The 21,705-nt window shown below is 36.0% G+C and overlaps 1 protein-coding gene across 3 annotated transcripts in view; it reads right to left on the bottom strand.

Moving 5' to 3' along the window:
• The window catches only part of LOC149812159 (F-box/LRR-repeat protein 15-like), a 48,477-nt gene that overhangs the window by 11,426 nt on the left and 15,346 nt on the right, over positions 1–21,705 (bottom strand). Inside the window, exons 11-16 of one of the 3 annotated variants that reach the window (XM_089993712.1) lie at positions 16,679–16,831; positions 3,345–3,505; positions 3,033–3,231; positions 1,292–1,761; positions 1,117–1,180; positions 757–843 (exon numbers count right to left, since the gene is read on the bottom strand). In XM_089993712.1, the coding sequence (XP_089849838.1) occupies positions 757–843; positions 1,117–1,180; positions 1,292–1,761; positions 3,033–3,231; positions 3,345–3,505; positions 16,679–16,831 (1,134 nt within the window). The remainder of the gene's footprint in view (positions 1–756; positions 844–1,116; positions 1,181–1,291; positions 1,762–3,032; positions 3,232–3,344; positions 3,506–16,678; positions 16,832–21,705) is intronic. The other 2 variants (XM_089993714.1, XM_089993713.1) reach the window with 2 other exon arrangements.

Here is a 21,705-nt window from a genome sequence, read left to right as displayed (position 1 = left end):
TTCCTCCGTCAACAGGTATGCCCTTCATTCCCACTCTCTCCTCTTCATCCGGCAGGGGGCTCCCCCTTCCTCCTTATTTTCCGACAGGTGGCAGAGCCTCTGCCGGAAAATAAAGTATGGCAGGGGCCTCCGCCCCCTACCGGAAAAAAAGAACAAGGCAGGGTGCTCCGCCCCTGCCTCGTTCTTATTTTCCGGCAGCCCCCTCCCTGCACCCTATGCTCGCAGAAGAGGGGCTCGACCCCTCCCTGTGCCTCCGATTCACAGAGGAGGGGCTGGACCCCTCCTCGTTTACCTTCTGTCCGACGGGCAAGGCTAGGCTCGGCCTATCAGTCGGGCAAGGTGAGTCACAAGCTTCTTTATGTGTTATATTTTGGTAAGTTTGTGTTAAGAATTACTTTTTTATTTTTGCTTTAAAATTTACAATCTTTATGTGTTAATTTATTGTTATATATATAATTATATATATTTAATATATATATATATATTTTTTAATATATATATATATAGCGGAGTCCCCGTGTCCGAATTTTTTGAAATTGCGCCGCACCCGTGTCGCACCCGCACCCATGTGACATAGATATACATATACATATACATAGCCGTGTCCCCGTGTCCACATTTTTTGAAATTGCTCTGCACCCGTACCCGTACTCGCACCCATGTGACATAGGTGAAAAGAAAGGTGTGACTCGTTGAGATTAAGAAAAAAAAAGGTGAAAAGAAATACAAATAGACAGACTAACTTGGAATTCTTACCTTTGGACAAAACCGGATATCCAGTGTTTCTAGCATATTGCAGTGTGATATTGCATCTTCCACAACTTGCTCTTCGATCCCACAAGACTGCAGATCATTGTACAAAAAATAAGAAAAAGGAAGAAATAGGTATGACTTATACATCATGAGAAACTGAAAACATTAATGACATGTTAACAAACAGAATTTGTACTCCACAAATGTCACATTTTCAAGTAGATTTTCTATGCATGATGAATATATTCCACGGCATGTTGGACATATCATAAACTCATACCCCAGGAACGTGTTGCCAACTGTTTTAGCTAGCCAACTGTTTTAGTTAATACAAATCAAGTGCTTAACGGTACGAGTACCAACCTGAAGCAAAAGGCTGGTCAACCTGGGGCAATCGAGCACCAAAATCTCCAATGAACAGCAATTGCTGAACCGAGAAAAAAGAACATGTTGATTACAAGCACAAGCAAGAAAATAATTTTAAGTGCATGCATGCAACCCTCAGTTCCCCAATACAGTAAAGAAAGAATAGACTAACCTCAAATTCAAGAAACACAGGTTACAACATGATAAGTTGACTTCCTTCAGATTAGCAGACAAAGATAGGTTCAATGATGACAAATGAACACAGAGAGCTGATGAAGGAATAACAATTTTTTTTGTGTTTGGGCAACCAACACAATTGAGATTCTGAAGCAAACGAACAGGCTCATCATTGATCTTTCTGCCCTCTCCGAAACCAGGTAGATGATGGAATGATTGATCAGCACTTGAAAATGGGAAACTTTCACCAACACCAGAGCTCCAATCAAGATCATGCATGTTAGCACATCCATTCAAGCTCACATGTGTAAGATGGGTACAAGAGGCTAGAAGCTCATCAATGGCAGATTGGAAAATACTCCCATAAGACAAGTCGAGCTCACGAAGGGCTGGAAGAGCACCTCCTTTATGAAGAGCATCCAGAGAGGAGTTAACAAGATACTTGCAGGCTTGCAACTTCAGGACCTTCAGGAAAGAATAATCAAGGATTCAATCCTCCTAATAATTATCCTAGTATAAATAAGCTTTGGGTATTTCTGTTACAGCAACAAATGCATATGAATGCCTTTCAAAGGAGGAAAATGATAAAACAAAATGAATATGCATGCATGTAGTTCTTGTGCATCCAGGCACCACAATGTAGATTTGAAAATCCACATGATCTCTCCAGATAGCATTTACAATGTTAATTACGAAACCAAACATTGTAAACAAATATTTGGAGAAAATTCATTAATGCTGTTGGTCATAGTCATAAATATAGGTCATTTTTTTAAAATGCATTTCATCGTAAGATTTTCAAAAATCGAGGTAATCCTGAAAAAATGTGATAGTTTTTCAAAACATCACATATTTTGAAAATAACATGTTTTAACACAATATTATCCTGTTATTAATGTCATATTAATCTTTTATATATTTTTATATGTAGTTTATTATATATTTTTAAATTTTAGATATACCTATATATTCCCAAGATTTTCTCAAGCAAACCAATTTTTAACTATTGTGAGATTTTCCTTTGCTGAGAAAATCCCAATAACAAGATCTGTGACTATGATTTTAGTATTCTACATCTCAGATTATGGATACAATTATTATGCAATCATAATTGCCAAGATCAGTATCAGAAGAGGATTGGCAAAAATTACCTAGAACAATCCACATATTATTTACTATTCTATGATAAACCATGCTTTTCACAAAGAAAAAGTGCAAACATTTAAAAAATAAAAGGAAATTTCTTGAAATTAAAAATATAATTTCACATGAAAATGTCATGATAAGTGCACAAAAATTCATACAAATAAGAAATTGAGTTCCTAGAATTCCTAATGCCGCATTAATGAGTTTGTTTATAATATAAGCAATCAAATTCTCGCCAATATTATTGAAACAGTCTGAATATGATTGAGATGTAAGGCAAGAAACTGTTTTAGATAGACAGGAAATCCTAATACTAAAAAATGATACATATCTTTTTCTCCAACAATTTACATCTTCCAATCGTACAGGCATGTTGCCTTAAGGGCATGTTCAGTTGGATCACATGAGATTCACTTTCTCATTTGAATGAGAAAGTGAATCTCATTTGTATAAGAAGCCGAACATAAAAAGTAAGCTGTGAGAAAGTGAATCTCATTTGCTTTTGCAAATGAGGTCACTTTCTTTTTTGCTTGAGATTCTCAATCACTTGTGATTCTGAATCATGTTTTGAAAGGAGCAGCCGAACGTACCCTAAGTTGCGTACAACTCTCAAAAACAGGTTGCAAGTTCATTAAAAATGTGTATGACAAGTCGAGTAAGGTCAAATTTGGAAGCCGGCACAATGAGGACAACCCCTCAGGACCAACAGATGGACAGGACATCAAGATCAATGACTCAATATATGGACAGGAAGCAGTTGTTGCTGAGAGGCAATCATCCTGGAGTTGACTGAAAATAAAGATCATTTATGTCAGATAAATATCTATATAGAAAAACAAAAAGAAAAATAGTTAACATGGTAGAAGGATATAATCTAAAAGAAGAAAAATGCTGAATATTACCTGCAAAAAGAGGCATCAAGGGATATCAAGTTTGGACAACTTATTGATGCTTGCGACAGCACACCACAACCCTTGAGTTCCAATATCGTCATTTGTGGTGCTTCAAGCCGAAGTGCAATCAATTTGGGACATATACCAAGATTAAGTGACCTGAGACCCACCTGCAAGGACCAAAAGATGAAAGATTAAAAAGAATCAAAGTAGTTTGTGATCCATACATCCAAATAAGGAATTCAAGATTCAAAATTCAAAAAAAAAAAAAAAAGAATTGTAATCTTGTCCGAAATGGTAAAGTGGGACATGTCTAAACTTATAGTGAAACTTCTTGGTTTATTTTCACGAGGAAGAACTAATTATTTCTATAAATTTTCAACCATGCAATTTCCAGGTATTGGTAGGCAAAAAAGGACAGCTGATCAATCTCAAAAAGTTTACTCACAACTGATTTGATAAGGAAATGCATTAACGGGCTCGTGCAATCAAAACCAAAAAATAACGGATAATATTGGAAACCTGTCAACAAACCTGGATTTGACTATATTATTCAAGTAACCATTGAAAACATCTGTTATTGGGTTTCACGCCAACTTAAATAGCATTTTGTAATCTTCGTGTGGCAGTGGGTGGCACCACCTCATGATGGCATATTTGTAATAGTCAAAATAATGTCATGATTGTTACTAACCAAAATTTGATATTACAGTATAAACACTATAACAACATGCCACCTCACATATTGGAAATATTTGAGGTCAAGAGAGTCTATTGCACATCCATCACACATTGGAAACAGTAGACCATCAAGATGTAAATCTCATGTTCAAGATCATCTCCCTTATTATTTCCAAAGACGTGCATCTCTCTTGGTCATCGAACTTCATTTGATCTTCTTTTTTCCTTAGTTGTCAAAGGCGGCGCCTAGGCGGCCTAGGCGCAGCCCCACCGCCTGGGCGACCAGGTCTGGGCAGTGGGGCCCTATATTGCCGCCTAGGCTATCACCGCTTAGGCTTTTTTTATTTTTTATTTTTTGAAGTTTTGTTTTTTGAAGACATATCATTTGTTTTCTTCTTCGAGGAGGAGAAGAGAAGACAATATACATGTTCCTTATTATGCTTTTTATGTTTTTTTTGTTTTGTTTTTTTTGTTTGTTTTTTTGGGTACCTCCTAAGCCTTTTTAGGGGCTCACCGCCTAGCACCTATGACAACTAATTTCTCATCTAGACCATCATTTCTTTGATATGACTTTTTCCTCTGCCTTTTCCCTTCTATCTTACACTGAAAGTCAAATCTATTTGGATCCGAATCCTTTTCAGCAAAATACTTTCTTTTTCTTTCCAAACCCCGTGATTCACATTGATTAAACTCATACAGATACTTATTTTAAGTCATTCAAATCTATTTCATAATTTTCATCCCAGTTGTGAAAATACCTTATCTGCTCAGATCTAGCCTAATATGACACACATCAATCAAAGCATTAAAACCCTAGGTACCATATGGATCACATTCAAAACCAGGTTAAAAACCCGGTTTGGGGTGTCAAACCAGGTTTTACCAAAAAAACATTGTTTGGTTGCCGTTTTGGTACCATCAAACCCAGTTTTAAGTAAAACCTGGGTGGGGGCAAAACTAGGTTTTCAACCCAGTTTTGCAAATCCCCTCCCAGATTTTTCAACTGGGTTTATCCGGGGAAGGGAGTTAATGTGCAAACCAGATTTCTACATCTTGAATGTCTTATGTGTAGCTGCAGCAAGATTAGTACAGTAGCAAGAGAGAAAATAGAGGAGACGAAGAAATGAGAGGACGAGAAGAAATAGGGAAAAAGAAGAGGGCATAACCATAGGCATATATTCAGTGATGTTACAATAAAACATGACAAAAATGCCCTTAAAAAGAAACATACAAAGACAGTCAACCCACATGGACTGGACAAAGTTGCTCAACAGGACTTTGGACAAAAATGAAATCCTTCGGAACAACCCCCTTCAAGGTGGGATGAAATATGTCAATCATCCCCAGCTTGCTTACAAGCACATTATGCTTCAATCAATGCACTGCTTTGGTAAATATATTTGTACATAAGCAATTTGAAATTTTTCCTTTTCTACCTTTTCTCGAATAAAGAGACAATCAATGTCAATATGTTTGATGTATGTGTTGACAGAGCATCGGGTTGTTGGCAATATGCATGGCTGGTTTGTTGTCACAAAGAAGTGTCATGGTAAAGAAACTTAAACTACCAATTCATTTAGAAGATACATGAGCCACAAACCTTCACATGCCCCTATTGCCATAGCTCCATACTCTGATTCAGCACTAGATCTAGCCACCACATTTTGCTTTTTGCTTTTCCAAGAGATAAGGTTGCCACCAACAAAAGTACAAAAAACAGAAGTTGATCTCCTATCATCCAAGGATCCAGCCCAATCCATATCCATATAAATCTCTATGTTGAGATGATCATGATTAGCCTAGAGTATAACTTTTCCTGGATTTTTCTTTAAATACCTTAACACCCATGATACAGCTTGCATGTGACTATGTGTAGGAGAATGCATGTATTGACAACATGAGAGATTGTTAAGACAACCCCAATCAGTTACAGCAACAAGAGGAATAGGAACGAGAGGGAGACAGGCAACTAGGGCTGGACATCCAGTCAGGTATCCGACGGGCTTTCGGGTACCCGGCCCTACTCTGGTCGGGCTCGGGCCCAAGTTTGAGGAACCTGACCGAATAAAGTCGAGCAGGGCCCAACCCGATAACTTAACAGGTCAAGCCTGGGCTCGGGTACTGGGCCGACTCAGGCCCTTATTATTCGAGATTAAAATAAAAAGTAAAAAATTAAAAGAATGAAAAGATTCAAAACGAGAAAAGCAAAACCCTAAACCCAGAGTCCCCTCTTTCCATTTTCATCTCCCCCCACCCCCTTTAAGCACCGGAGAGTCGGAGACACTGCAGCCATCGGAGCGCCGGAGACACTGCAACCAGCGAGCTTGGTGGACTGATGGTGGTGGGTCTGTTTTCCAGGACGGTAGCACTGAGGAAAGCTCGGCAATGGCCGGCGAGCAGAGACGAAGGTCAGCAGCGAGGGCCAAGGCCTAGTGGGTCTGTTTTCCGATACGTCTCTTTCCTTTTCCCCTTTTTGTTCTTTGATTTTTGGTTTAATCTATGTTAAACAATAGTGATCCTTAAGAGAAGAAAAAAAAGAAGAGACTAGGTTTGATAATAGGAATACGTTAACTAGATGTTAGTGATAGTTATTGTGGTTGTCTTATGCCTTATTTTTGTCTTCTTTTTGAGATGTTATTTATCCTATTCTTATTTGTTGATTTCTTCCATTCTTCTCCATAAAATCTTTGAGTTTGTGCCTTTAGTTAGGACTGGTTCTGTAAATTTGTTGATCAAGCATAAGCAGATCTTATAATGTCAATGTTTCCTGTTTATCTGCACTTTTTTTTTGCTTTGATTGTTATAGTGATTGCAATTTCATATGTTAAATTTCTATTATTTGTGTCACTTAGAATCTTCGAGGGGAAGGGGTTCAATGTGCTATCTTCCTCTCTTTCCCATTTCTGACATATTTGGGCTTACCGAGTCCATTCAAAGGATGCCATGTATATTGGGTCCATTATCGGGCATAATACAGTCATGGTTAATATCAGGCTTATTGGGCACAACGGGCTGTTGGCTGGTCACAGATACCCTCGAAGGAACCTGACCTGATAATAATCAGTCGGGCGCTCAGTGGATACTCAAAGCATCTGGGTCTGTAGGCCTTTCCTCTACTTCTTTTTCTTCTTCCCTCCTTTTTTCTTCTTCTTCCTTTGTTCTTCTTCCCTCTCCTCCTTTTTTCTTCTTCTTCCTTTGTTCTTCTTCCCTCTCCTCCTTTTTTCTTCTTCTTCCTTTGTTCTTCTTCCCTCTCCTCCTTTTTTCTTCTTCTTCCTTTGTTCTTCTTCCCTCTCCTCCTTTTTTGTCTTTCCTTCCTCCTCCTCCTCCTCCTCCTCCTCCTCCTCCTCTTCTTCTTCTTCTTCTTCTTCTTCTTCTTCTTCTTCTTCTTCTTCTTCTTCTTCTTCTTCTTCTTCTTCTTCCCTCCACCTCCTTGTTCCTTTGTTCATGTGTTGCTTTATATTCTAATTATCATCAGAAATTATGATTGACTGCTAGTTTCCTCCTTCATGCTTTTGTGGTAGCTTTTTGTCAACTTCTTAAGCAGATATTAGCACCAATCCTGAAAACTGAACAAGCCAATATGTTGAAACCAAGTAACACCTCCCCTATAATATGTACACTTCATGAACATGGAGTCCTGGATGTTTCCCTCATGGCATTATGCTGATAAACCTTCAATATTTTTACAAATTTGAAATAATGTTGTTTTATAAAATGTGCAAGTATGCAAGTATGCATGTTTTACAAAATTGAAATAATGTTGTTGCCTAATTCATATGATAGGACTACGGGCATTTTGCATTTGTTTTGTTTTTTTGTCCTTCATTTGCATTTGTAATGTTGTAACACTCTCATTTTGGAGTATCTCGGATAAATACATTGACTTTTGGTTGTTAATGCTAATATGCATTATATGATGATGACAAGATGTTGAGGAATTTAATTGTAAGTGATTTTGTTACTTAATTTTTCATTGAATGCTCATTTTATTTGTTAGATACTTAGATCAAGTTGTTGCATTCACATTACTTTTACATGTTACTCTCATATTTTTTTGGTATTTATTTGATATTTTTTGTTTCTTATCAGTTGTTGCTTCATGAATAAAGCATTTCTTTTATTTATTTGTATTTTTAGATATTTTTTTAAAGTTTTCAAATATATATTTTTTAGGCTTACGCTTTAGGCCTCGAGGCATAAGCTTCATATTTAGTGGAGCTCTTCGCTACGCCTCAGTGCTTTTCACAACATTGATAGTCACAAATACTTCTAGCAAACCCGAAGTGTACGACAGCCTTGCTGAATTTCTCAAACCAAGCTTGTGGAGATTGCTTGAGACCATAAATGGATTTCTTAAGTTTACATACCATGTGATCTCCTTTGTTTTGCAAGAATCTGGGAGGTAGAGACATACTTCTCGAAGTTCTTCATGCAAAAAGCATTCTTCATATCAAGTTGGTATGTGCTAGGAGAATCTTTATTGAAGTTAGCTTGGCTAAGGGGCAAAAGTTTCTTAATAATCAATTCCATAGGTTTGAGTATATTCCCTTTGCCACTAATCTTGTCCTGTATCTATCAATCGACCCATCGGGCTTGAACTTGAGGGTATAAAGCCACTTGCAGCCTACAACTCTTGCACGGAGGTAAACTTACAAGGTCCCATGTTTCATTTTTTCAATGCCTCCATCTCCTTTATCATAGCATCTCTTCATTATGGGACTTTCAGGGCCCCTCCCAAATTCTTTGGAATTCGAACAAATCTAAAGAGGTTACAAAGGACTTATAAGAGCTTGATAATGCATGATAAGAAACAAAATTAAATAATGGGTGTAAGGATAGGAACACTGTCTTTTTCCTTTTCAAATGGCAATTGGCAAATCAAGATCATTTATTTCCAAAGGTGATTCTTGAGGTTCCTTTTGTGTACCTTCAAGATTTCTTTGGACGGGGACTTCCTCAATTGTGGACAAAGAAGCATAATTGTATTCCTTTCTCCTCTAGAGTAGGTCTCAACCAATTTTGGTTTATCCTTAGTTTTTTGAGTGGTGACTTGAATAGGACAATCTACATAGCTCTTGGCAAACAAGGTATAGACAAGTCATCTTGGTTTTCAAACTCCCCTTCAACATCATGTATGTCTAGCATAATATGGAGTGTTTTCAAAGAAAACCACATCTATAGACACAATCCTTTTTCTAATTACAGGGTCATAACATTTATACCTTTCTGGGTAGATGAGTACCCAAATAAAGATACATTTCCTAGCCTTAAGATCTAGTTTATCCCAAAGGATATTAGGAACATGAACATAGCAAGTACAGCCAAATACTCTAGGAAGAATATGGAAGATGGGAGCTTGAGGATTTAACATTAGGTTTGGTGACTTTCTTTTAAGGACATCAGATGGCATACGATTAATATGGTAGGCAGCAGTAAGAAGAACCTACGACCAATATCCTTTTGGTACATTCGTCTCAAAAAGCAAGGCACAAGTCACTTCCAAAAGTTTTTTTTTCTCTCAGCTGTCATTTTGTTGAGGGTATTACGCAGAGTTACCGGAAGCGCCTATGCTTGAGGGGAAGCGTGCTTCCCCGATACGCGCTTCGGAAGCGCGAAACGCGATGCTTCCGAAATGCACAGGGAAGCGCACTTAAGTATTAGGAAGCATGTACCCCTTTAAAGGGGTACGAGTGACCTTTATTACTATTTTGCCTTTTTTAAAAAAAGAAAGAGTTTTTTTATTAAGGGCAAAATAGGAATTTTAAAAAACTCGCAAAAAAACATAAAAGAGGCTTTAGGGTTTTTTTTCACGCCTCTTCCAAGTCTCTCTCTTCCTCCCTCTCTCTCAAGATTTTGGCCACCGACCGGCGACCTTCAGAACTTTCGGCGACCTTTTTCGACGTCTGGCGACCTCCACCGACCGACGATGGGGATATTCAGGTACGCGTATCCATTTTCCCTCCATCTCTTCTCTCCATCTCCCACGACTCTGATTTTTCCCCCTCCCCCCTTATGTTTAGGTATGCTCTCCTCTCACTCTCTCCATCTCTTCTCTCACGCTCATCGCACGACTGCAACCCCTTCATAAGCCAAGCATGGCGACTCTCGTTCAGACTCTTTAGAGTTTTTTTTCTTTTTATTTTTTTAAAGGCAAGCTGGGGTTAGGCAGAGTCGCAGACCCTAACCATCTCTTAAGCCCCACGAGGCAGAGGGATTCCAGCTTTCAGCTTGTAACAGGACCCGTTTACCACATGGGATACCACCTCGGTGGTAAGCCCTTAGAGTTTTTATGCTGCCAGGGTACAATTTTTATGAAATTTTCTATTACAAGGGGACATGATATGGGATTAAGTTGGAGTATCCCTGTGACATGGTGTAGCAGCAGGTACTGCAGATGGGTATCACGCCGTCAGCACATGAGTTTTTGTTGTATTATGAAAATCGTGCTATGTTACATCACCATCATTCTAATATAGCATGGAAAGAACAAGCACATTGAAATTGTTTGTATTAATTCTTGAAGAGTGAAAAGTTGTGTATCGATAAATGAATAGTATGGCTAAATTACATGGTGTTAGCATAAGGAAGTTTGTTCATGGTAATATCCTGAGTCAGGATTTGCATATTTCATGTCATATGTGGAATAGCCATCTTTAATCAACCTTTTGCTTCTTAATTTTCCTCAAATTGACATATTCATGTAGAGTATTGGTGTAATTATGTATTATGAATAAGGGTTAATGCAGTATTTTTTTATCATTCTTGTAGGTTTTAAGTCATTTTGACGAGTGCTTGAATCATAATCAAATTGACTGGATCGCTTTTATTATTCTTTTACTGTTGGATATATATGGATTATTGATTTATTGTTTTCAATTTCAAAGTCAATGAAAAACATGTTCTGCCTCCACAAGTTGTCTAATGGTTCCATTATGGTGTTTGATCTTGCATACTTCCATTCTCTCCTTGATCTCTTGAAGTGACTTTGCTTTATGTGAATTCTGAACTTACATGTTGATCAAGTGTACCAAGCATGATAAAAGAAACAAAAGAGATACTTATAAGTATAAATTAATATATAAAAATTATATTATAGGAAAATTCTTGAATTTATATTATAAAAATATATAAGTTATAATATAAAAACATATTATACAAAATGTATACCAAGCATGATTGAGCTTATCATCCCTATTAAGTATGAATTCTTTGATATACCGAGCGTGGGCACACCCAGGCTCGGCTCATTTACTCTATCAGAAGAGTGGGGCAACTAGTATGTTGCAGCTAGTTGTTTAAAGTTTTAAATAAATATCATTATTGCTAGAAACAGTCGGCCAATATGAATTTTGTTTTTCTTCGTTGTTATGTTATCTTTCTTTAACATTTTTTCATAAATGCAAACTTTTGAAAGAACTTTTTTTTTTTTAAATTTTGTCTGCTTTATCATAGTATATTATAGAATCATAGATCTTTCACCTCCTTAAATGATGTTTATTTATTTGTTTTAGTAATTGGTAAATTATGAGTAATGATTTGTGTTCTTCACTCTCCATCCCTTGTTGTTAATAATAGCTTTTTTAGAGTGTTTTAGGCTGATTCTTATACTTTTATGATGCAGGTATATTTGCATGTTCTTTGCTTCATTAATGACCATCCCAAGCTATAAACACAATAATTATGATGACGATGATGATTCTTTGTACAATTTGGAGCATGAATCATCTAGTGGTGTTGGGAAGGGCAAGAGGTCTTCTGCTTGTCCATATCAGTTTGAGGACAGAAACGAAAATTGTTTTGATGAGGAAGATGAAGAAGAATATGACTTGGATGACAACTATTCTGAAGATGACCAAGATGATGAACCACCTAGCATGCATAAAACAACAGTGCTATGGCGCCATGTATTGAAACAAAAGAAAAGTGGGCAAGGAAAGCAAGGTGGAACCCAGGTTTTTATGTGCAAGCACTACAAAAATATTTATCATGGGTCATATACTCGAGTTTTTGCACATCTCATGGGATTACCAAAGGGACAAAGTGTTGGGATTGCCTTTTGTCCTGTAGTTGCAAAAAATGCAGAATTGGCAAAAAAAAATAAGAGGCAAATTCGTTGAGTAGAGGTTTCATCAAGTGCATTTGAATCAAGGAGATCAAGAATTGATAATCCGAAGAAGCCTATTAGTATGACTACATCATCTAGTGGAAGCCGAAAAACAGTTGATATTCGTGATACCTTTAAAAAGGTAGAAAGAGATGATGTAGATCACAAAATTATCATATTTTTGTGTGCAAATGGCATATCTTTTAATGTGCTTCGATCACCATATTAGGAAGAGATGATATCTGCAGTTAGTAAAGTGCTTGAATATAAACCCCCATCATATGAAAAAGCGCAAACAACGTTGCTTGACAGTGAGAAAGAGTGTGTTCACAGAGAGTTAAATGAATTTCAAAAAAAGTTTAAGGAGTTTGGAGTTTCCATTGTCTCAGACGGTTGGACAAATATCAAGAACAAACACTTAATAAATATACTTGCCTCAAACTGTTTTGGCTCGATGTTCTTATATGCAAGCGATTTTTCTAATGTGCAACAGTCAGCTGCAAACATTGCCGAGTTTTTGAAGACGGGATTTAAACTTGTGGGGCCTTCTAATGTAGTGCAAGTGATTTCAGACAATGCAGCGAATTGTAAGTTAGCAGGTGAAGAATTAAAACAGACGTATAAGTATATTTTTTGGTCACCTTGTGTTGTGCATACACTTAATTTGATCTTCAAGGATTTGGCACATGAGTTTCATTGGTTAGGAGAAACATATTTGCAGAGTAAAGAAATTGTGAAGTATATTACAAATCATTCAAAAACACTAGCAATCTTTAGAAGCAATGAAAAATTAGAGTTAATAAAGATTGCAAAAGCAAGGTTTGCTTCACATTATACTACTTTGAAGCGCTTGCTTGATGTGAGGGAGAGCTTGAGGCTCAGAGTAATTTCAGATAGATGGAGCGAATGGAAACAATCATGCATGGATGAAAATATGAAAAAAAGGGTTGTTACAACAGAAACAACTGTTCTTGATGAAGAATATTGGGATTATGTTCATTTAGCATTATTGATTACAAAACTCATCTATAAGATGATTAAATTTTGTGATCAGGAAGGCCCTATAATTGGTGAAGTATATGAAGGCATGGACAACATGTTGAAAAAAATCAAAGACAATCTAAAAGGACAACCAGATTTGTATGAAAAGATTCATAAGATTGTCTCAAATAGATGGGATAGAATGAATGTGCCTCTCCACACTCTAGCCCACATGTTTACTCCAAAATATTATGAATCAGAGTATCTCAAGATCCTAGCAGCAGGAGGAGTCAAACGAGTTTCTCTTGGTAAACATTTTATTCTATCTATTTAATAACGTTTAAAGTTTAATTATTTAATTATTTTTTATTTCATTTGTATTTTCTTGTTATAGTTACTAAACATTTTTTTTGCAGAAAAGGATAATGATATCTTAGATGGTGCAATACTCGCGCTTGAAGTGATATCTGCTGGAAATGAAGAGCTCTCTACACTTTATAGGACACAACTTGTGGCTTTTGCATCAAGAAGTGGAAGATTTAGCCGAAATGCAGCAAGAATAGATGCATTGAATCCTACAATGTCGGTGCTTAATTGGTGGCGTTTTTATGGTGGTGATACACCTGAGTTGAGAGCATTAGCCATTAAGGTTTTATCTCAATCTATGAGCACATCTTCTGCAAAAAGAGTGTAGAGCACCTATAGTTACATTCACAATGTTAAAAAAAATAGGCTCAATGAAGATCGTGTTGATACCATGGTGTATATCCATTCCAATCTTCGATTGATTGACAAGTATGATTAAATCATGTTATACTTTTGTTTTGGTATTTTTTTTCTCTTTTTCTATCATTGATTATTTATTATCATTCATATTTTATATTCTTGTTATAAAAAGGTGCAACAATCGCTACAAAGAAGGACCTAGTCGAAAATGGGATATCAATCCAGAACTTCCTATTGTAGAAGAAAATACGTTGAGATCAGAGGACATGTGTTGGAGAGATTTACATGATAGTGCACAACAATCAAACACTATTTCCAAATCCAAACATAAAGATGCACACCTAAGAGCTCCATTACCTCTAATAATCATACGTACAAATGAAGTTGAAGAGGATACAAATCAATCCAACAGAGCTAGTAGAACTGCAGATATACAAGAGCGACCATCAGTTCCTCAAGGTCGGATTGATCGTTTCTTTAACAGGAGACCTAGGCAAGGTATGTTGATATTGTGTTTTTATATTTTAAATTATGGTTTTTGAACATTTTAATTTTTTAATGCATTATAGAAAATGAAGGAAGGAGCAGAAGACATGGTCGTGGAGGACAAGAAGCATGTGATGATGTAGAAAGTTCGTGATCTATTGTTGACTTGAAAGGGAAGAGAAATATGACATATTAATGAACTCTTGAATTATTAATTATTTTTTTGATGATGTAGTTGGAGTAGTCCAACTTAAAAACGTTTGTTACTTTTTTGTCATGGTCTTGTAATATTTTTTTGGTATACTTTTATTTTGAATCTTGCATGATGAAGTGAAGTAGTGGATTATGTTAATTTTAAGTTTAGACTTTAGAACTTTGTAGCTTATAATTTACAATTTAGAAATTTATAGCTTAAAAATTTAACCATATCTCTATGTAATCTTTGAGTTTATTGATTTCTCATTTTCTATGTTGCAGAGATGACAAGATTTACAACAATCACAACATCAAATAACAACTCATTTGATTTTTTCGTTGAAAAAGGTACGCTTTTTAATCAAATTTATTTGTTTTCTTAATGCAATATTTAGTAATTGCATTTGTTAAATGGTTGCAACAAGAATGTGAATTATGATCTTCTCTTGATGTATGATTTTTTAAATGCTTGACAGCTGCAATATGATTCATTTGTTAGATAATTACAACTTATATTATTTATTGTCTATATATATATGTTTTATTTTGTCAATAATGACATAAATCTTATTTTTTGATAAAATAAAAATATATAATTACATTTTTGCTTCCCTTTCAATTCTTATTCGCTTCCCTTTCGCTTCTCACTCGAATCCTATGACGCTTCCTTCTTTGCTTCTTAGGTCGCTTCCGGTTCGCTCCCTAGGTCGCTTCCTAGTTCGCTCCTAAGTCGTCCCGCGCTTCCCGCTTCCTAAAATTTTAGAAGTGCCTCGCTTCCCGCTTCCGCTTCCGCTTCCGCTTCCGCTTCCCGTATTGCTTCCCGCTCTCGCTTCCTCAACTGGCAACTCTGGTATTACGATGAGAGGTCTGATGTTCACTCCCATGATCATGAAGATAGCTCTAAATATCCTAGGAGGTGTACTCTCCCCCATTATCTAAGCACAAACCCTTCACTAATGCATGGTATTGATTATCAATCACTTTATAATAGATTTTGAACACAAAACACACCTCATCCTTAAACTTGACCAAGTAAATGGTCGTCATCCTAAGAGTAATAAACTAAAAATGAGATAATTTGTACTCAAAGAAAGGTACCACAAGAGCTGGATCCCAAACAAGAGAATGAACCATAGTCACAAATATCATTCTCCAGAATTTCTGGATGAGTGAATATCTTGGGAGATTTTTAGAAAGCTTGTTTTTCTCAAGAAAATCTCAATATATTATTATACATGATAAATAAATATGTAATAAAAATATTATAGGTTAAAAGTAAAATTATAACTTGTTTGTAAGTATTATCTAATTAATAATTAAGTTGGTTGGGTAAAATTTAATAAGTAAAATCATTCAAGTTTTCAAATGAGAGGAGGGAATGGTCCCATATCAATCAAGAGAGAAAAAAAGGACCCCTTTTTCCTCTATTTAGGAGAGGTCTCTCTCCTTTTCAAATTGTCATTGGGAAGGCAGAAAGGATGCATTTGCATTGATTGCCATGTAATCAGCTTTCCTTTTTTATGTCTTTGTCTCTTCATGCATTGGAAATACAAGATTGCTATTCAAGATGGGTGTCCACATCATAGTGACAAATCTTGCGAGATTTTACCCGAAAGTTACAAATGGTAATTTCTCGCAATATTTTCAATTTTCTCAAGAGTTTTTCATCAAAAGCATAAATATTGTGTTTTAAATGTGACATTTATGTTTTTATCGACTATTTATGGTGAAAAACCCAAGTGGTTTTTATTTTTAAATATTTTTCATTTATATTTCCTTATAAAAATTATTTTTTTATGTTTTTAATTTATGTTTTATTGCCAATATTTTGCTGACACTCAGGTTAGTGGAGAATTCATGTACGGTAATCCATACAAGATAAGTACTCAAGAGCCTAATTGCTGGTCTCTCCTTTCAAAACTCTGAATATCTGTTGACAGTTGAGATGAAGTAGGTAAGTATAGCAATAATTATCATCATGTGGCATCCTAACAAAAATTAAGGTCAAATATATGAGTAAATCACAAATTACGCTTAAATATTAGAAAGTTCTTAATTCATTCATTATGATCACAATATGTCAAATGTAAATAAAGCAGCTACTTTATCCCTATTGAAACATGAAAATAATTTTTAACTATAAATGACTACCATCAACAGGTTCACTTACTGGGCAGAACGATGCATCTTCGAGATGATCACAACCAAGGAGAAAAACTTGCTGAAGGTTCAGGCAACTAAGTTTGAGGCTTTTCATGCCACGACAACCAACTAGTGAAAGAATCACTAATGAAGCACTCCTGAGTCCCACCTTTGTCAAGCTCTGTATGAGAAAAACGAAATACCTTTGATACTTAAAAGGTTTTACAGAGAACTAAATATGATTACACTGGGTCACTGCACTGGCAGCAGCACTGCATTAGCTAAGAGGAACTCGAAGAAATATAATGCAAAGAAAAAAAGTGACAGTCAACTGAAAAATTAATGTAAATTGCAGAAACATGTTTCACTATCACAAACAAGCAAACATGTATTAAACCACTATTCATAAATTACAATAGATATCAAGAAATCCATATTTTCACAAAGGAAATCTAATTACTAATAATTTACAAGATTACTTTTGGTAAAATAATTGCAAACTATTTAGCATGAACTCCCTCAAAACTCAGCTAAGCACAGGTAAAATCCATAAGAATCCCTAATGCCAGCATATAATCACAGACAGAATGTCCAGTGTAAATTGCACGAAGTCGTGAACAAAGACAGGTACAAGCACACATGCACACCAACTATGTAGTCAAAATCCCTAGGTGGTGCCTAGTCGGACTAGTCGGTACCCCAATTAAATATAAAAAAGTACACAAAATATACATAAAAATATGTTTAATTCTATTACTAATAAGATGATTTCATTACAAATACAAATTACACATGCTTTCACCAAATATATTAATATACAACATATATATAATTGTACACACAAATATAATATATATATATATATATGTATATATATATATATTTCAATTATTCATAACATATTCTGTATAATCAACAAAATATGCTTTCAACCTTTCACACAAGCACAATAACACATACATATATAAATAACATATTACATAATTCATTATGCTAAACATGCTTTCAGGGCTTTATAGAAAAATTCATTAGAAACAAAGTAACACCTATGTCACACGGACTCGGCTCCAAGGTCGATGCACCCGCGTCGACACTCACCGACACGGGTGCGGCTCAGACTCGGTCAACCCGACCCTGGGTGCGGTGAACGCACCCAGGGTCATTTTGGTTCATTTTTTGGAAAAAAATTAAAAAAAAATTCTGGGCTACAGAATTTTTAAAAAAATTCTTGGGGGGCGCTGCCCCCCTATAACCCCCCGCCAGGGGTGGTCCCCCCTGGACCCCTGACCGCGCCGGGGGACCCCCCCCCCTTAAGGAAAAAAACCCTGAATCAGGCTTCGCAACTCATCACATGTCCCCTAATGGGCATAACTTTGACCGAGTCTTTATATATATATATATATATATATATATATATATATATATATATATATATATATATATATATATAGCCGAGTCCCCGTGTCCAAAATTTTTAAAATTGCGCCGCACCCGTGTCCATGTGACATAGAGTAACACACATATATAAAAAAAATAATCAATTAAAATTAATTGTGCATGCTTTTAATGTTTCACAGAAAAAATCCTAAAAGCAAAGTAGCGTGCACACAAGCACACACGCACACACGCACACTTTGCTTTTATGATTTCATGATTTCACAGAACAAATCACACAACCACACGCACATACATATAATTATATATACAAAAAAATAACAATATATATATGAATAATAAATAATTAAATTGCCCTCGTGCTTAGGTGGAGGCAGCTTAGTCACCAGCTACGCACCTTAGTCGGTGCCTAGCCAGAAAAATTGGTATTTTTTAAGGTACCCACCTAGGAATTGCAAAGCCTAGGCATTTTACTTAGTTTAGATCGACTAGGTGGACTAGTCAGGGCTTTTGACTACATAGCACACCAGGATCATCCCAACGCATACACACACACACACACACACACACACACACACACACACACACACACACACACACATATATTATTTACTTACATGTATATGTATATGGTATGTATATACATAATTACGTATATGTATATACATTTATTTTTTGTATAATTTTTTTGTATCTATTTTGTTGTTTTTGCTTTTTATTTTTTTATTGTAGCTAGGGCTAGTCTAACGGCTAGTTTGAGATGATGCTTGTGTATATATAGGGGGTTCTCGCCCCTCTTGTATTATGCTTGCTTTGAGCATTTTACTCCTTTAATAAAATTAAATTTTCAAGTGTGTGGGTGCTCTCTTGTGACTCTACTCTTGTGACCTTAGTGGTTGTTACTCTTATGCCCTTAGTGGCCTACTTGTGCTTGTGATCATGACCTTGGTGACGGTGGATTCATCTTGTTGGTGACGCTTCATTAAATGGTATGAGAACCATCGGGTCTTGATCCTAAAAGTTGAAGATTCAAGGCATCTCAAGTGAAGGGATTGTGGTTCATGTGTTCGTGATCTCTTCATCAAGTGTTTGTGGTTCGAGTTTTCGTGCTCTCTCTCTCTCATGTCTTCATTTATTGATGACAAGGAGTGCCACTATTGTAACAGTGAATCTCAATAATACAAACTATGTTATGTGGCTGTCTATTATGAAACACTACATATGGGGAAAGGAATTATGAGAACCGGTGGATGGTTTTGATGTGGAACTTAAACTAGTTCCCACCAAAGTTGACAATGGGAAGAGTGTTGAACTTCAAGGAGAAGGGAAGACCAAAGCTACCCAAAACAAACGCGCTACCAAAAGAAGTGAAAAGAATGGAGGAAGAGACCGTTCAAGATTATGTTGGCTTACTAATAGTGTCTATATTCAAAAGTGTTCTAGTTTGGAGATATTTGACCATGATAATGATGCTTGGAATTATCTCAAGAACATGTATTCACTCAAGGACATTACACATGTGTGCAATTTGCAAGACAAATTAAGGATTATGAAACAAGGAGATCAAAGTATTATAGAGTACTACAATGCTCTCTATTGAGTTATGGAATGAGCTTGCTTTGCTTGAGCCAAAGTTGCATTAACCCTTGGACATCGAACTCCGCCAAAAACAAATTGATGTGGAGCACTTTTATTAATTTGTAATGGATTAAAACCCGATTTTAAAGCTACTAAATCGACCCTTCTCCATAGTGGGAAGATTCTTACCATAGTGGATTATATAAAACAGCTTAGCATGGAAGAAATTATATTGAAAAAGCAAGCAATAAAAAATGATGGAGATTCGGTCTTAGCCATGTCTAGGTCCAAGGATCAACACTCGTTCTTACAAACCACCTCACTTCGGTAGACAAAGCAATGAATATGAAACCAAAAGGAAGATCACTTGCCATCATTGCAATGAGACGGGACATATTAAACCATTGTTTCTTAAGTTAAATAAAAGAGAAGAAAAGAAGGTTGTCTTGATTGAGCCACCTCAAGAAACCAAGGACATGAGAGGTAATGAACAAAACTTAATTAAAAATATGTCCTTGTCACAATTGGTGGAGGCCCTTCAACCCCCTCTCAAGGAAGCAACTTAATCAACCGGAATCGTAGTCTCTTCTTTATCGAATTTCAATGCCCCCTTGGCTCTTAGACCTTCATGCTTCTTTCCGTATGACCCCCAGTTGTAATATATTAAATGAATGCCAACTAAACTCAAATGAGACTAAGGTTTTTACCGTCGATGGCACTTTCCTCAAAATCAAAAGTGTTGTTGTTTTTGAAAAATGTATTGAAAACACAAAAAAACAAACTTTATTCCAAAAATTAGATATGTTTCAAAATTAAATTTAAACCTTTTATTGGTTTATCAAATTTCAGACTATGGATGTAATGTCTTCTTCTCATCAAATGGTTGTTGGGCGCAGGATCGCCAGACAGGGAAGCTAATTTGAAAAGGCAATAGAGAAGGAGGCCTTTACTACATAAATTTTTTGAAACTTTCCAAGAATACATTTTGTTATAATGTTAAAAAATTGAATGTAATTTTATAGCATAAAAGATTAGGACATCCTAGTGCTTCAAAGTTGTCTCATTTTCCAAATTTGAAAAAAAAGTGTAATGTTGAACATTTTGAAAGTAGTGATTGTATTCTTGGCAAAAGGCAAATTTTGCCATTTTATCGAAAGACCTTTGTTTCTTCTAAACCATTTGAATTGGTTCATTCGAATGTTACTGGTTATATCAAAAGGTAGAGATATGTGTATTATGTTGTTTTTATTGATGACTTCCCAAGATATACTTGGATCTAATTAAGCATAAATCTGAGGTATTCATGCACTTGAAAAAATTTAATAATATGATAAAGAATAGGTTTAATGGCAAACATTTCTATTTTTTCTTACCGATTCGAGAGGAGAATAGGTGTTTCTCTCAAGTACATTAGTATAATTAAAGATATGTATGAAGGAGTAGTAACCAATGTCCGCACTTGTGGAGGGGTGACAACCAATTTTCCTATAACGGTTGGGTTACATCAAGGATCAGCTTTAAGCCCTTTCCTATTTGCTATAGTGATGGATGAGCTTACGAGATCAATTCAAGAAAATGTGTCGTGGTGTATGTTGTTTGCTTATGATATTGTTTTGATTGATGAGTCTAGAGCTGGGGTTAATGCTAAGTTAGAATTATGGAGACAGACATTGGAAGCAAGAGGTTTTAAGTTGAGTAAGAGTAAGACAGAATACATGGAATGTCGATTTAGTAAGCAACGAAGTAGTGATGGGAGTGTAGTGAAGCTTGGTGAGCACGAAATACCGGTGGATGATTCTTTCAAATATTTGGGATCTATCATTCAAAAGTATGGAGAAATTGATGGAGATGTAAATCATAGGATAAAGGTTGGGTGGATGAAATGGAAGAGTGCAACTTGAGTGTTGTGCGATCGTAGAATGCCATTGCGGTTGAAGGAAAAGTTTTATAGGAGGACTATTAGGCCCGCTTTACTATATAGTACGGAATGTTGGGCTGCCAAGAGACAACATATTAAAAAAATGGGTGTAGCTGAGATGCGTATGCTGAGATGGATGTGTGGAAATACAATAAAAGATAAGA

This window comes from Nuphar pumila, chromosome 17 (genome assembly GCF_984573655.1).
Source record: "Nuphar pumila chromosome 17, dmNupPumi1.hap1.1, whole genome shotgun sequence".
NCBI classification, from domain to species: domain Eukaryota; kingdom Viridiplantae; phylum Streptophyta; class Magnoliopsida; order Nymphaeales; family Nymphaeaceae; genus Nuphar; species Nuphar pumila.
This window is presented reverse-complemented; position numbering and strand designations above follow the sequence as displayed.